Genomic DNA, 14,950 nt, shown 5'->3' with positions numbered 1-14,950 from the left:
CTCTGCATTGTAAGGAACCAAGACAAATGAAACAACAAAACCAAAACATGGTCTTTAAAAACACTAATAAAGTATATAAATGTGTGGGAATACTGATCAAGCAAAAAGAGAGAAAGCAAAAAGAAACACCCTAGGAATGAGAAAGAAGCTATCACTAAAGACTAGAAATTAAAAAAAAAAATTACCATCACAAATGTAATGCTAATAAATTGGAAAACCCAATATAGGGAAGGGTTTCTTAAACAAGATACCAAAACACAAAGGGAAAGATTAATGAAATTAACTTCACTGAACTTAAAAGCTTCTTTTCATCAAAAGGCACTATAAGCTAAGCCACTGACTGGAGGACCATGTTTAAAATACACAGAACTGGGGCGCCTGGGTGGCTCAGTCGGTTAAGCGGCCGACTTCGGCTCAGGTCACGATCTCGCAGTTCTTGAGTTCAAGCCCCGCGTCGGGCTCTGTGCTGACAGCTCAGAGCCTGGAGCCTGTTTCAGATTCTGTGTCTCCCTCTCTCTCTCTGACCCTCCCCCGTTCATGCTCTGTCTCTCTGTGTCTCAAAAATAAATAAACGTTAAAAAATAAATAAATAAATAAAAGAAATAAAATAAAATACACAGAACTGACAACCCAGAATTCAAAACTTCTGTAAGTCAATTAAGAAAAAAACTCCCACTACTGGAAAAACGGGCAATTGATAGAAACAAGCAAAGAACACAAGAGGAAGTCCAAATGGTCAATAAATATGTATTACGCAGCCTTATCTCCTTAGTAATCACTTCACATCCATTGATGACAAAATTAAAAGGTCTGACAAGCTCATGTGTTGCTGAAACTCCAGACCTACGAGAATTCTTACACTCTCTTGATGGGAGTATAAACGGATATAAGATACTTGAGAACAGCTGGGTACCATATGGTAAAGCTGAATGTGGGTAAATTCTGTGACCCAGTAATGTCACTCCTGAGTATCTGCCCTAGAAAAATCCCGGACAAGGAGACTGTACAGTAATGTTCACTTTAGCACTAGATCTTGACTGTGGTTGTGTATGCGGAGGAAAGAAGACCTACACAGTAGCCTTCAATTTATCTGTAATGTTTTATTCCTTAAGCTTGGGGGTGGGTATATATAGTTGTCCCTTATGTTATTACCTATACTTTTTGGTTTGTCCAAATTTTTTCATCAAAGTTAAAAAGTAATAGTTACTTACCAAGCTGTCCACATCTATGCTGGAGTTTACAGCCCACTGCAATGTACCCATGATATTCATGGCTAGAGTTAGAATAATACCAACTGTTCCTTCTCCATCACCTATAGGTGGGAAGAAAAGATACAAACAAACTTTATGTTCTTTCTCTCCTCTGTGAGCCACATTAGAGCATACGTCATGTTAAAAGTTCTATTTCAATTTTGTGCTAATTTTAGCCATCCTTCATCTCAGGTCACCACAGCATCTACCACTAGTAATAATGCCCTGCCTATAGTTAAGCATTCAACCAATGTTTTAAATTAAAGAGTGATTGAATATTAGTAAGGAGTTTCCCTTTTAAAACAATACTTCAGATATTGAAGGGGCTTCTAGTGTTGGGTAAACAGCATGGTTTTCTCTTTTTACTACTTCTCTGTAAGTAATAAAACCTCTGAAGACCAGGATGGACAATGCAAAAAAGACCTCCTATGTCTGGATGAGCTCCTCCACAGAGAAGTCAAAAGCAGGAGACGGGTGTGTCTAAGCAGCATCCACAAGATGTTTGGATAGGTCTTCTGCCTTCGCGAGGAGGACTTTCTCTGCTAATCAGATGTTTTGGGGGAGAAAGTGGACTTAGAGAGTTTAATGAGGAAGTCAAAACTCATGGGTCTGCTATTAGGAAAGAGAGAAAACTGACTTTTATGTTTTTTTAAAAAATGACTATTTCACCCAGGAAGAACAATACTTAAGTGTTGAATTAGAATAAATAGTTTTCAGGGCTGGAGGGGACCACTAATATATGGCCATAAAAATTTTCTAATGGGAAAGTTTTTAAATTATTAAAGCTTTAGGTTATCAAATTTCAGTTGAGAGTCAGTCCTGGCATCTATAATGTGGGATAAAATTGTCACTGGGTTCTAAAATGGGGAAAAATAATTTGTCCTATTATTATTAATTGAAATTTTTTCTTCCATATATCCTCTGACAGAAGACAAACCACAGATAGTAGGTATGTGCTTCTAATACTAAATCATTTATTCTAAATAGATAAGATTTATTGGGGCCCCAAATATTACTCATTCTAAAGGTTAAGATGAGAATAAGATAAAATTTTAATAATAACAATAATAAATAAGATTTAGGGCTATTTACTAGGGAACAGGCACTATACTGTTTTGCACAAATTATCACATTTAATGCACATGGGAAACTATAGGATAGGTACTATTATTCTGTATATTTACATATGAGGACAATGAGGACCTTAGAGAAACTAACTAATATGTACAAGTTACCAAAGCTAAAGACCAGTAGAGGCTGGGCTGGTATTAGCCATGTGGCTAACACTCATTCTAGCTGGGAATCAGATTTCGCCGATAGGTCCTGAACTAAACTGATCTGTAAATGCTTTGACTACTAACCCCTGGTATATCAGGACTTAATCATATCCTTAACCACTATTTTATAGCATATGACATATCAGTTTGAATTCATTGTTAACAGATCTTTGTTCATTCAGCCCTCTCTGATCCTGTTTCAAATAACCTGAAGGAAAAACTTTACAATTCTGAACGTAAGAAGAGAAACTTTACGGTACTAAGGATTGGGTTCATTTGCCTGCCCATATATTCATTTCATAGAACCACTTCCCGCTGCTCTAGCTGACAGAACAATGCATGTGGGGAACCCACTACCCTCACACAGTCACGATGAGCCTGCTTTCTGTTCTCTCCAGTACTTTATACCTAGACAGAGGCACTCTGCTGTTAACTCAAGGGGCCTAATGAAGAGGCCACAGAGAGTCAGTGGGGCACAGAAAGATGGGAAAACCAGTCTTCAGAGAGAGAGAAATGGATGAAGTAGCCACAGAAAGGATGGGGCGCAAGCAGCATCTGGCCTCAAGAGATGAGAACAAGAGCCGAGGCTCACTCTCCACGCCTATTCCGCTTCCTCTGGAGACCCAGCCTGCCTCCTGCCCTGGGCTCCGAGAGGCACTCCTGTGACACCAGCATGCTACTCATTTTGTCTGAGAGGGATTCTATCCTTGCAACCGAGCAAGCCCTCAGAGCTGGCAGTTGCTGTGAATCTGTGTCTACTGTCACAGGTGTAAACTATTTCAAGACTTCTAGCTCAGTAATTCAACTTCTTAAATTAGAAGAACTCACTTGTCTACATAGAGTTTCATTTTACTTACAGTGAAAGGTTTTCTGGTTTTCACCCAAAGATGTTAAAATTCAGGACACTTATATTTTTAAAAATATGGTACTTCTGTCTAAGTTATTTCACGTCTATGGTAGTTTTTCATCTTGTAAAATTCACATAAGGATAATGAATTGTACCAACTGGTGGTTAAAAAAAAGTTTACCAGGGAGGGGGGTTTTATATGTGTGTATAAATGGGAATGTTTCTTTTCCCGTATTCAGAGAGCTCTTGAATAAATGAGATCTATTACTGTTGAAGCCAGGATGCTTTACCAATATGAGAGTCAAAAGACAATATTTTTCTTTCAGTCATAGATTTGTTATCTGACACTCTCAGTGTCTGTTGTTCCCAAACTGTAAAGCTGAGATAATACTATACACAGCTCTAATTCAAAGAAGTCATTTGTTCAACAATCAATGAATTTTTGGATTAATAAACTGTCCCCTAAATCTATTTAAAGATATCTAAAATGTTTAACCAATAAGAATGTAGCATTTTGGGGTTGACAAAGCTTTAAATTAAATGGTCAGTTAAGAAGTTAACAAGTTCCTATTACCTGTTGTTAAAATGGAAATGAAGGTGACAGCAATGAAGAATATGACAAAAATTATTTCCATTCTCATTTGGAACCAGCGCAGTGTTGACAGGTACAAGAACCAGTTGGCGGTATGTAAGTTCAGCGCTTTGTGAAACAAAGTTTCAAAGTAAGGCTGACGTCCAAAGGCCCGAAGTGTCCATAGTCCTTTTAAGCTTGTAACAAGATGAGTGAAAATTGGACTCCTGCCTGTGAAATATTCCCATAGAAAATATGGCAAATCATGTCGCTACATAATGCAAATTCTTACTACCATGCACCTGAAAAAGATTAGCTTCAAAGAGAGTAATCATTGGTCAAATATCATGGGTTAGAGGTTTTTCACATTGGTACCATTCTTTGAATAGATGCAATTTGTTACTTTTTGAAAGAGAGAGAGAGAGAGCATGTGCACAAGTGTCTGCACACAAGTTGGGGAGGCGCAGAGGGGGAGGTAGAGAGAGAGAGAGAATGAGAGAGAGAGACTGTCTTAAGCATTCTCAGTGCCCAGCACAGAGCCTGACACAGGACACAGAGTTCAACCTCAGGAACCTGAGTTGAAATCAAGTTGGACACTTAACCTGCTGAGCTACCCAGGCACCCCTGGTATTTTTTTAAAATGAATTACCCTCCTTTTCTACTTGGCTACCATAGATGGGAACTCATTATAAAATCAATGCCATTTTTTATTCATATTTCTTGAAAAAATGCCACTGGACATTTTTTTTCTAGCTAATCCTAAATTGATCACTGCTGAGAGAAAATGTTTTTCTTTCAAAACAATTTATTCAAGTTCAGATGACTTCATTTAGATATTAACCTTCAATAGAAACACACTGGGTATTTAACCCTGAAAATGCACCGGTACTGAAGCTGTTACTGAAAAATGTGCTTCCCAAATAGCTCAAGCAGTGCTCGGGGGCAGACAAAAAGGTAGACCCCAGGAGGAAAGGAAGGGTGTCTGAAAACAGGCTAGACAGAAATATTTTGTCCAGTATGCTCTGGGAAGCCAGACAAACCTTCAGTAATAATAGTAGCACTATCATTTTAAAATTTAATTTATATAAGAAAATTACGAATGAATATCCTATACTACAACCCTTCTAAGACTCTATGCATCTGCTTTAAAAAGAAAAGGAAGTCACTCGGTCATTAATGGACAAAAACAACCTATGTGTGCTATGTAATTTACTGTGTCCTTTTACATATCCATACGTTTTTAAAACTCACTGTTACACAATGCAAGAGTTTAAAAGCAGGACAAAAAAGTTGGCAAAGTAGGTGAATGATAGAGAATCACAAATAGCTTTGTGGTCATTTTCCACAATGGTGAGCATTGTACGCACAGCATCATACCTTCAGATTCCAGTTGCTTGAGTTGCTGCGAGGTGTGGAGGAAGTAGGCCCTCAATATAACAAAAGCTGCTATCACTGGCACCGTTGCTAGGAAGATGTAGGGTTGTAAAACCGAGACTACGGCCACGGCTCCAACCACAATCAGTAACAACTGTAGGATCAGAGAGAGCACGTTGGTGAGTAAATGTTCTCTTGTTGTAAAGCGCACAAGGTATGTCACAGATACATTGGGAAAGAAGATCGTCACACTCTGTTCCATTCTTAACAAGGGCAGGTATCTTCCTAGGAGGAAGGCAGCCAAAAATCAAAGTAAGATTTTTCATAAGTTCTATCAAAATACAAAATATTGGTCAGGTTACAACAGTTACAGGTTACAACAGGTTACAGTTACAACAGGTTACAACAGTTTGAAGTTTTGAAAACACGGTGCTCTTGGGTCTCAGGATATTCTCATTTCCTATATGCCTTAAAATGCTCTATGTTAAAAAAATTTTAGATGAATATGAATTTTTTTTTCTGGTGTGGACTTCTTTTAAAATAATTTTTTTTATTCTGAAATAATTTTGGTATAAATGTAAAATTTTAGGATTTATTTTGTTTAGACAATTTCTGAAACTTGGGCATTCATCTTGGAACCTTGTGGGTCACAAAGATTTGGTTTAAGTGAAAGTTTGGTCATTTAGACAAGCTATTTAATTTTTTCTAAACGTAGTTGGCTCATGTTTAAGATTTTTAAAAATTATATTTAATACATTTTACTCCCCTTCCCAACTTTCCTATTCTCATTCCTTAAAATAATTGGAGATGACCTATAAAGGCTCAAGTAAAGGTTTTTGGGATATGGCTGATTTGATTTTAAAGCAGACATTTTTTCCCATCTCATATGTAGTTGAAATAAACTTTGTATTTCAGTCAAGCCCAAGATCAGAGGTATTTCTTCACACTAACCAAAAGAAACTGGAGCCCTGTTAGCAGTGTCAGAAACAAGCTAACCATATTGGCAGTTTTTGGAAGCAAGTTATAGGCTTATATTCTATATTTCCACATGGTACTAAATCTAAACATTTTATGAAGGAAAAAAAGTATGCTAACATTTGCTCCACAATGACCCATCTGAATAAAGTATAAATAATGTTACAACCAGGGTTAAAAAATAAACTTATTGTAAAATCCATATGATAATCAGTGAGCCAGTTCTCTAGCAACTTCCATGGGTGACACATGCATTTTTCTAGCTGATATCGTGAAATGCACAACATTTTGGTAGATGGTAGTGGGGACTGGAGTGTAGATAAAAGCTGCATAAATCTTTGAACAAGTTGCTATTTTCAAATAAAACTTCAGATGATATCTCAATGATGCCTTTCTAGGGAAAATGCCTCTATGTCTCTATCAGCAATTCTGCCATACCGGCCTCTCACTCATCAACAAATACTTAGATAGATCTTTACTGTGCCAGGCACTAGACCAATTACGTATGACTCAGGAATCTAAGGAGAGTCTTTCTTATCCATTCTTGCCCTATTACCAGTGCCGCCAGTACAATGAGAAAGCCCCACATGCCCTAGTTACTACCTGACAAGACTCCATCAATGGCAAACTGCAGTTTTTACAAAAGACATGTATTTTCCAGAAATAGGATATTGGGAGAGGGGGATCAAGTGTTCCAAGTGTGATTAACTGGGGAATATGGTTTAATTAAAATGGACCATCATATTAAATATCAGTATGTCTGAAAGGGAAGTGTTGTTGCATTGGTGGCATGGAAACATTCAGCTACTCCATGAGGATCGGGGTCTTCTAATTTGCTGTTGGCAGCTGTAAACAGCACTGTGTTCATTTGACCTGTGCTGTTTTTACCATATAATTCCAACTCGGTGGTGTTGGATTGTAATATTAGTTGTAGAAAGTGATCATTTTGTTTTCATGATTGCTGTTATGGTAGAGATTCTTAGGAATGAAATGCAACTGTTACAATAGAATATGTAGAACTGGGAAGTCAAACCAACCAAGATATCACGCTGGGTTAGAGAATAATGGAAAAGGTGGGTACAACTGTAAATTATGAAACATTCACAAGATAAATTTCCAGCAATTATAATCATCCAGAATATAGACCAAACTGAGAAATAAGTGAAAAAGAAGTCTAAGCATCGAGAAAAATAATTCTATTTCCTCCATAAAGAGGCCATTCTTAGGTACTAAGGTCAGGAGCTAATACTTTAGCATGTCCAAAACTAAAGGCACTGGTATAATACAGCTGATATTCTCATTACACAAAGAAGCCTTAAATTGTGTCCTAGTTTTTAATTCACAGTAGATAGTCAATGAATCATTTCAGAGCAGGTGCATTAGTGAGAGGGACAACAAAATCAATAGACAGAATTCAAGACAAGATGAAAATAGGAGCACAGATTTCTAATTTCCAACCATCCTTACACAGATCCTAAACTTCCTCAGGAAAGAAAAAATTCAATAGACTATAAAGACTGTAAGGCATCATCCATTCATGGTCCTAGGAAGTGCCCAGCACATTTTCACCCCACCATAAGGAGCTCAAAACCATTCCCGACACTGAAGAGTACACAGCACTGCCTGTGAAACCAGAGCAGATGAGTAAGAATGAAGGATAACTCTGAAATCAGCAGTAAATTAGTAAACCAGTAAGTAAGTAAATAAACAAATACCTATTTAAAACTATGAAATGAATACTAGATTTGGAATTTAATTCATAAATGGATTTTTTAGTAAGGGACACGGGATTAATAAAATGAATGAACGGAAAGAAAAAGATGTGAAAGACACAGAAGAAATCAAAGTAGGAGGACTCAGTGTGTAATCGCATATTGAGATAAGAGAAAAAGAAACAAATATCTAAGGGTTTTGAAGCTTAAAAGAGAAGAATTTGGTATCTTAAAATATATAGGCTTCTGTTTAATGAAAAAATAAGTCATTCACCTAAACATGGAGATAAGTAGGATGTGAAGACAGTCTTTCTCTAATTTGTTTGACTTGTTTCTCCTCCTTTGTAAATTCAAAACTAGGAAGGAATTTAAGGTTTCTATGTGTAATGAGAAAATCAAATATATTAAACCAGTGCCTTTAGTTTTACACACAGTTCTAAATTATTAACTCTAAATTATTTGTTCTAAGTTAATCTGATCTCAGTGCCTAAGGAATGGCCTGAGCAAATTTGTCATGTAACGTCCATTTCCAGTATGCCAATCTGAAGCACAGAATTTGAGTACTAAAAGTGACCATCATCAGATTTCTCTACCTCATGTTACAGGTTAGAAACAGAATCCAGATCTTCCATTTTCATTATACAATGTTCCAATCCAGAAAGCAAATTTTCCAGAATGTTATTAAATGTTAGGAAATAGAGTAAATAGAAATTAAATTGTTTAAAGGAAATGTACAGGCAATGCTTTATCCTGTGCAAAAATCTGTTCCTATAATGTTGTGACTTGAATAAATTTATTTAATGTGAATATAATTACGTATAACAAAGAACCTCACAATATAGAGGATTTTTTTTATAATAAAACTGTGGTGAATGAATGATTAAAAAAAATTTTTTTTGAGAGACAGAGCAAGTGTGAGTGGGGCAGAGAGAGAGAGAGAGAGAGAAGATTCCACGCCCAGTGCAGAGCCCCACGTGGGACATGATCACCACTGTGATATCATGACCTGAGCCAAAATGAAGAGTAAGACACTTACCAACTGAGCCACCCAGGCACCCTTGAGTTTTTAATAAAATCAAAACTAATCAGATTTTTACTGTATTTGACAATCATATGTTATGCTTCCTTAATGTGAAGCCCTCTTATAAATAAAATAGGAAAATTAAATAAATAAAAGAGTCTTGCCTAAGTACTTGTGAAACCACAACTAAGTAACTTCCACATTGGAAACTGAGTGGAAACTATTCACACTGCCATAACAGAAAGGATTTGAGAGTCATCACATGTGTTTAAAAAGTGTTAATTTATAAAATAGGTATTTAAAAACCATTTTTCCCAGAGGATTTCTGAAGTGAGCTTCATACTGATTCAGAAAATAATAAACTACAAAACTAAAAAAATTTATCAAGGGCCAATATTTGTGAATGTTGCAATCATGTCAAAATGCCCAGGTCCAGTTTGTACCTAATTTAACAATACCATATTTGGGGCCAGTCATTTACACACTTACAACAAATATACAGCATTTAAAGAAAGACACGGGAAATGCTCCTTCAAATGCATGAACCCAAAGCACTGATTAAAGAATTCCAGCAGCTGCTGATGAGTTATTTCCCCAAACAAAGTAACTGCAGGAAATCCAATATGCTAAAGTTCACATGGAACAGTTAATGTATTTAATTGTGCCAATCATTTCAGATGAGGCAAACTGACAACCTGGTTTTTCTGTACCTGCCAATGTCAGTTGTGTATACACACAAGTGTGGTAGCCCTTTTTTCGTTTTATAGGCCCTTTCAAATAAAGTGTTATTACTGGGGGAAGAGGGTGAAAGGGGTGTAGGGAGAGAATGACTCATCCTAAGATGGGCTGCAATGTTCCAGTTGTCTCTCCAAGGAGATCACTGAGACTGGCATTTGCTTGACCTAAGCCAGACAGGAAGCTGTTTTTTTTTTGTTTTTGTTTTTGTTTTTTTAAAGTTATGTTTATGACATAGTTGGTTAAGAGTGCAGTACAGGAAGCTGTTTTCAAACCTGGTCCAATAGCCAAAGTCATTAACTCACAATTCTCCTTAAATCCTGCCACTTATGGAATCCTAATGTGCATCCCCTAGGTCTAGGTCACCTTTATCTCCCTCTCCTCCTTTCTTCGCATTCTCACCTCCAGTCAATCACCCCACCACCAGGACACATGTTCAGAGCCAGGCTACCTGCTCTGGTGGCCTCTTCAGATCTGTCACCCAGGAATAGTCCTCACTTGTCCTGGATTTTTCTTTCCCCTCGCCCCTGCTTGAAAGTGTATCTGTCCCTGTATTACTGTTCTTACTGTGAGGTTGCTGGCTAGCTAATCTGGGCCAACGTGTTCCTGGATAAGATTGGTTGAAACTGTAGCCCATCAAGGAATAGATCTTCATTTTTCACATGGGCCCTTTGGAAGTAGGTGATTTACATCAAACAGTAATGCCAATGTCAGAAATGTCATACTGTGGACAGTGATTTGGGGACAGATGCTCTATTATACCTTTCAAGCCATTCCCAAGTAGATAGCTATTACATCTAAATGTGGAATTGCCTTAGGTTTAGGTCAAATAAACAGTTCTGACTTATCACTGAATTTACTAAATTTATGCCTATTTTGAAGACTTTGGATATTAACAAAATTTATATAATAGACAGGACTTCAACTCTCAATCAAATGAAAACAAAACTTACCTCTTTTTCTAATCATTTTTGAAAGTACAGCAAACGTAAAGATACTAATTATTTTTACAAACCTGGATGAAGTCAAATATGGTAAGAGGCAGAAGATCATCCAAAATTGCTATATCTTTGGAGAATCTATTAAGAATCCCACCTGTAATATAAAAGAAGATAGATTCCTCAAAAAACAGTAATCTCAAAAGGACAAAAATATTTGATAAGTTGGGATCATAGCAGAAGCATTCAAAAGTCAAATAAGAATTAGCATGTAATAAGATAAATAAGGTCTTAGAAAATTTTAGTGTTGTACAAAGATTCTAAGTAACTGTATTCAAGTGATTGTCTCCTACTTTTAAACCTTTATAAAATGTAGCTTCCTGTAAGATTCATTCTACTACTATCTTACACTTGCATGCTTGAATTTAATGATAATTTATTGGATTTGTTATCGTATTCCATCTGTATTCCATAATGCATGGCTCTCCCTCTCCTCTGACTGGTATACCTTCCTGACACACCTCTTTAGAACCCACAGCTACTGTTAATTTCTGCCTGCCCGTTATGTGGACCTCCTTTGCCATGCTTGCTCTTTCTACCCTCTTCACTGGCAATCTAAGCTTCAGCCTGTCTTCTGAATTCCAGACTCATGTTTGTAAGTCTGATAATGTTTTCCTTCAATGAAAATAAGTTATGTATGGAGTGTTTACTCTATGTCAGGCATAATGCTAGGCACTGAGATAACAGAGGTGAATAAGATGAGCTCCTTGCCTTTAAGGAATTCATTTTCTAGCGGGAGTTAAAGACATAATTTGATAAAACATAATACTGTACAAAGTGATATTGAATATTATCATTCAGCCCCCCTGCCCCCACCATTAACTGTAAGATAGAGTCTAAAACTCTTAGTTTAATATTTAATGCCTTCCATAATCTGGCCTTAAACCACCTACCAAATATAGGCTTCCCCTACACAAACATTCTGTTTATCCATTAAATTGGTCTATTCTTTATGCTCTACACTTTCCTAGCTCCCTGCCTTTTCCATATAGTTCCCTTTGCCTGAAAACCTTTCCCCTCATCTCTACTCATCAAAATCTATGTCTCCTTCCTGGCCTAATTCAAATGTCTCGCCGACAAGGAGGCATCAATGTTTGCACCAGTTCAAGCAAATCTCTTTCTCCTCTGGACATACCTAATACCTTTAATATATTTTGTCAGGAACTCTGTTGTAATGACTATATCCACATCTTGTATCACAGTCACTTGTTCATGTCTTACCTCTATTTCTCGATTGTAAATTGTTAGAGGTCAATGGGACCATGGCACACTTAGTTTGTATCCCTCACAGCCCTCAGCAAAAAGTCTTATATGTAGGAATTATTCAATGAATATTTATTGATTTAAGGCACTATCACTAGCCTTTAACAATAATATGTTCTTTAGCATATTTAATTAAACATATTTGTATATCTTTCCATAAATAAAGAATTGAAAAAAAAAAGTCTATGGATTTATACTGTTTAGAAAATGAAAGTTCACTTTGGTGAAAAGAATATCATTCTGGTGCTTACTGTATTTCAAATGGTAGTGTTCCATCAAAGTTATCAATTCACATTTTCATCTATTCAACATAGTCTACTGAGCACCTACTACGTGTCCATGTGTCTTAAGGTTGTTTAAATAGTGACATAGAAAAATTGGGTAAGGAGTCAAAATCAAGGTCAATGTACAATTGGAGAGGGCACATGTGGGAGAAACTCAAGTGCACATACAAGGCATAGAAGCATCGGTTGCTGCCCAGTATAGCAGAGAATATTTAGGCAAAATAATGAGAACAAGTGAATCATAAGTCAGTTATAGTAATGGTTTTTAAAAGAAAGCATAATCCTTGCATAGAGAAATTGGGGGGGGGGCAGAGGTGGAAAAAGAACATCTAGATGTTGTAAGATCATTTTGTTACTTCTTATGCATCCTGTTCTCCTGTCTTGGTAAATACGACAAATTAGAAAACGAAATGAAATACCATGTGACTTCACTCATATGTAGAATTTAAAAGGCAAAACAAACTAACACGGGGGGAGAAAAGAGAGACAAACCAAGAAATAGACTCTTAACTATAGGGAACAAACTGATGATATGAGAGGGGAGGTCAGGGGTGGGATGGATTAAATGGGTGATGGGCTTTAAGGAGCGTTCTTCCTAAGATGAGCAATGGGTGTTATATGTAAGTGATGAATCACTAAATTCTACACCTAAAACTAATATGACACTGTATGTTAACTAACTGGAATTCACATAAAAACTTGGAAGTAAAAAAAGAAAAGAAAAAAAGAAAATGAAATAAATGAGGGGGCCCTGGCTGACTCAAGTTCGTGGAGTGTGCAACTCTTGATCTCCAGGTTGTGGGTTCGAGCCCCACATTGGGTGCAGAGATTTCTTAAAACTAACCAAATCTTAAAAAAAAAAAAGAAAATGAGGGGTGCCAGGGTGGCTCAGTCGGTTAAGCACTGACTTCAGCTCAGGTCATGATCTCATGGTTTGTGAGTTCCAGCCCTGCCTAGGGCTCTATGCTGACAGCTCAGAGCCTGGCGCCTGCTTTGGATTCTGTGTCTCCCTCTCTGTCTGCTCCCTCCCCTGCTCATGCTCTGTCTCTCTCTCTCTCTCTCTCAAAAATAAACATTTTTAAAAAAGGCATTAAAAAAAAACAAAATGAAATTAATGGTAATCATTTAAATATGAAATAGAGAAGGTTCAAGACCAACTGTGAGCAGTGTATAAAGGAATGAGGAGCCCTGGAAAGTAAAGACGTGAAAAGGAAAGTGCACCCCCTATGGGAACAAGGCCCCATAGAAAGGAACAACATTAGAGACCTAACATTTATTTCACATTGGCTCTATAAAGACAAGTAGGTTGCCTTGTTTAATTCTCATAATGATCCTCTCAGATAATTATTCTTTTCTCCATTTCACATTGTGGAGGCAAGGCTCAGAAGAGCAACAAGCCTATGTTTATCACTCGTATGGGGCCAAGCCAATGCCTATGGCTTGGAGCCAATGCTCCATTACATCTCACCATCCAATTCTGACTGCTGGAAACTGGGGCAAATTTCCTAACTTCTCTGGGTTTCAGTTTTTCTATAAAAAGGTGAAATTATTGAATCAAGGTAATTTGACATTCTCTTTTACCTCAAAAATTTCTTAGCTCTAAAACAGGATAACAATGAATATACTCAAATGAGTCAAGGCTTTAGTGACACACAAAGACTTCAAAATAAATAGAAAGAAGATCTTTCTGAATACTGACACTGACATTTTGTTACCCAGATAAAAATGATATATATTTATTATCTTGAGATCTTTAGATAGAAATCACTCTAAAAATCTCAATCTTGGAACTTATTATTTGCTTTATAATTAAATATTTCTGTGTCTACCTCCTCTCCCTTGTCTGTGAGTTTTTCCAAGTCAAAAACTGTACCTTTTGCATCTTTTCATGCCAACCTCTGGCTTAGTGCCACACAAAGCAAGTTCTCCATAACCTTTCATATTTACCTTTTTCTTTTGATGAGAACATTTAAGTTTTACTCTTAGCAAATTTCAATTATATAATACAGTGTTTTCAATTACAGTCACCATGTTATACACCCTAGTTCCTCAGACCTTATTCATCTTATAACTGAAAGCTGTGCTCTTTTACCAACCTCTATAATTGCGCAAAAATACTTTACAAATACATTTGGGATTTATTCCTCTCCCACCCACCACCAAAACCAAAACAAACAAAAACAACCCAAAACGTTGGAAAAAATTTATTTGATCATCTTTGAATAGTTACATGAAACTAGATTATTCTGTCCCCATCAAGAAACTTCATCAGTAAAAGAATTTTCTATTTTCCTTGGTCACTTCAAATCTGCTTCTCTTTTAAACAATACTATACATTGGCAACGAGATACCTGAAAAAGGGCTAGAGCAAATATCTGAATAGAAAAGGACAATGAACCCAGAAAGGCCTGTTTCTGTTGCTACACTCTCAGCAGCATCACGGTCTAACAAACTAAGCTACTCTAATCAGCTAAGACAGAAACATGGAGCAATAATGTCTGGTAGCCTACAATTTCTAGGAAATGTGCATGCGGGTCATAAGGAAGTTCAACAAAGGGCAGATGCTTCCATCAAAAGCCAACGCTACCACTAAAAAAAAACCCAGGGAAACTGTAGGACCTTTTGCTTGTGGATCAGCAGTTT

The 14,950-nt window shown here is 36.8% G+C and overlaps 1 protein-coding gene across 1 annotated transcript in view; it reads right to left on the bottom strand.

The window, feature by feature from the left end:
* The window catches only part of CFTR (CF transmembrane conductance regulator), a 182,542-nt gene that overhangs the window by 53,440 nt on the left and 114,152 nt on the right, over nucleotides 1-14,950 (bottom strand). Inside the window, exons 18-21 of the mRNA XM_007089169.3 lie at nucleotides 10,778-10,857; nucleotides 5,323-5,473; nucleotides 3,949-4,176; nucleotides 1,212-1,312 (exon numbers count right to left, since the gene is read on the bottom strand). Coding sequence (XP_007089231.1) covers nucleotides 1,212-1,312; nucleotides 3,949-4,176; nucleotides 5,323-5,473; nucleotides 10,778-10,857 — 560 coding nt within the window. The remainder of the gene's footprint in view (nucleotides 1-1,211; nucleotides 1,313-3,948; nucleotides 4,177-5,322; nucleotides 5,474-10,777; nucleotides 10,858-14,950) is intronic.

The sequence above is a fragment of the Panthera tigris genome, chromosome A2, assembly GCF_018350195.1.
Source record: "Panthera tigris isolate Pti1 chromosome A2, P.tigris_Pti1_mat1.1, whole genome shotgun sequence".
NCBI lineage: Eukaryota > Metazoa > Chordata > Mammalia > Carnivora > Felidae > Panthera > Panthera tigris.
The sequence above is the reverse complement of the archived record's forward strand: the minus strand, read 5'-3'. Positions and strand labels throughout refer to the sequence as shown.